The sequence below is a fragment of the Perkinsus marinus genome (genome assembly GCF_000006405.1).
Source record: "Perkinsus marinus ATCC 50983 genomic scaffold scf_1104296934870, whole genome shotgun sequence".
NCBI classification, from domain to species: Eukaryota; Perkinsozoa; order Perkinsida; family Perkinsidae; genus Perkinsus; species Perkinsus marinus.
Genome location: NW_003214624.1, coordinates 1 through 2,519, shown reverse-complemented (window position 1 = coordinate 2,519; position 2,519 = coordinate 1). Strand labels below are relative to the sequence as shown.

Here is a 2,519-nt window from a genome sequence, read left to right as displayed (position 1 = left end):
GCATCGAACACCATAGAAGCTTCTCGAGGCCGGGTTGAAGTAGCGTACAGTGGCATGGTCGGGTTCAGTTTGAACAGACCAATGATTGAAGCCGAATGGTCGGCCCATGAGGGGCGTGGCGCCGCCAGTAGACAACTCATAAGTATTAGAAGTACCAGCTAGAACGTTAACATAATCGACGAGGCTATCAGCAGCTTGAATGCTACCGATCATTACTTTGAAAGCGAAGATGAGGTCCAGCAGGTTATTCATATTGACAACAAATAAATGGGACTGAAATGGAAACCAACTCTGTGGTTAGTCGGTGTGCATGCGTGCAAGAAGAGACACTCCCCCTACACCTCAACATAGAATTATTACGCTCAAAATCTGCTCATACAAAATGCGGTACGGGAGCGATTTATACTCTCTAATGAGTGCTGTTTCGGTCTTGAGGACTGCAAAGTTCAACACCACGTACTAAGTGGGGCTATTGCAGACCAAAGTCTCGCTAGCTCAGATCGTGCGGTCCATCACGTGAAGCTCATGAACTACTATGCATATAATTCGAGCTCAGGTATGTGATTTGTCGTCTTTCCGAACCGTTCGACTTGTCTAAAGATCCCTTGCGTTAAGCTGAGCTCAATCAAGCAAAGATGGTTGACATAACGTGCGCATACCGAGGTAAAGATGAGAATGTTTCATTCCACCGCGCGCAGGAACCGCACAGGATTTCGCGTACGATAATTCACGCTGCGTGAATCACGCAGAGTATACCATCGGAAATACCACAAACTCTAGGAGCCTCTCAAAATGGCGTTTGAGCAATCTGACTCTACCGAGCAGAGTTCGAGGACAGAGTCTGCGCTGAAGATCAGCTCTCCCGTGGAGCCAAGTTTGAAGGATGGAGAGTCTCCATTCTTTAAGAGTTCGATTTAAAGGGCCATTATGGTACGATTGCTCCCATGATGGCTGAAGCATGATTTTTCGGCTTCATAGGATCTTAACCTCACTGTTGCGACTATTACGTGTTCTTCATGAACTCAAGACATGAAGACGTGCCGGTGCATACTACTAGCAAGATCGATGCCAGTGGTAGCTAGAATGGGGGAGACCGACAAGCACAGAGTGTGCTTGCCTCCACGGTCTGAACCGACTCGTACTCAAAATTTTCATTTGAGTTTCAATCTTTATGCCCCGTTTGCGGAGCATTCTCCAACTGTTTATCATGTGCAGATCGCTTCCATCGTTATTGTTGAAAAATTGCTGTCATGTGGTGTAGTTTGGCAACCACATGCGGTACTTCGAACACAAACCTATGTGGCGTGGGTATGGCAATGAGTCAAAGAACAAGGCAGGTAGAATGATCATAGCTAATGATCGATGAGGCGAATCATCAACAAGAATTGTGTAAATCACCACCGATTGGTACTATTGCGTCATGGTTTCTCCCTCCTCGGTAAACTCCTCAACACTATCGACGAGGCACTCTCCTACAGCCCAACATCGCTCTCTCTACTAGGACTGGAATCCACATGGGAGCTATAGTGATGGAATGAATACTTATAGTGACCGGAAAAAATTACTTACATGAGATCAACAAAATATAACGAGACCCAAAGACGGACTGCGCGATATGCACCACAAATCAGAATCGAATATCGCACGCATCATAGACATATCTTGTAATCCGACAAGTCCATTACTACTTCACGAGAAGTCGAGTTATGAGTATACGAAGGGAGGATGTAAGCGGTATGGATCATGAATCCTCGTCTGATAAGTGTCGAGTGATATAAAATGCTAAGCGACAGCTACAACAGATTCGTGAAGCCTCGAGAGATCATCATCACAAGTAACTTGGAGAGTTAGCTTTTCGGAGACAGGTCGAATCTGCTATTGCAAGCCTCGAAGATCATATGACCGTTTTTCGGGTAGGCATTGAAGCGACAGTGACTACCCATATTCATGTCACTAGCGAGGTCCTGGAGGCAGTCGTCATCAGCAACACCCAACGAACTGGCCTGGAGCTTATAGGATTCCCGCAGAGCAGTAGTGCGATTAGTGGTTCCGGATGTAGAGATCTCGTAGTCGAAGTCGACGTCATTGCATGTGTCATCATAATCGCCATTACTCAATTCAATATCGGCCACCAAACGCGCCTGTGTCAATTCCTTAACGGTCATGATGCAGTAAATCCCCTCTTCATTAAACCCATCGTACTTCTGGTAGGTCTCCATATAGGAACCTGCTTGAACCAGTGGTACACCATAGGCCAACAGTTGGATCAACACGATAGAAGATATGATCATTATAATTTGCTCAGATGTCTCCGATGACGAATGGAGGTGACTCAAGGAGCGGTGACGATTATGGGTAGAGGGGAGTTGCAAAAAATACTGACGAGATCAGACCCCATTTCTGTTAAGCATGCGGCAGATTGCCGTCGGCAGTGATAAAAATCAACAAATCTCGTCGATGGAAGAACTGAGATCGTTTTGAGGAATGCGAGCCACTCCGAGCGCGTTCGGAACACGGCG

The 2,519-nt window shown here is 46.4% G+C and overlaps 1 protein-coding gene across 1 annotated transcript; it reads right to left on the bottom strand.

The window, feature by feature from the left end:
* Nucleotides 1-1,304: 1,304 nt before the first annotated feature.
* Pmar_PMAR015489 (hypothetical protein) lies at nucleotides 1,305-2,373 on the bottom strand (the record flags this gene model as incomplete). Its single annotated transcript, XM_002784540.1, has 1 exon — nucleotides 1,305-2,373. A coding segment is annotated over one exon (525 nt), but the record flags the coding sequence as incomplete, so codon positions are not given.
* Nucleotides 2,374-2,519: the final 146 nt, after the last annotated feature.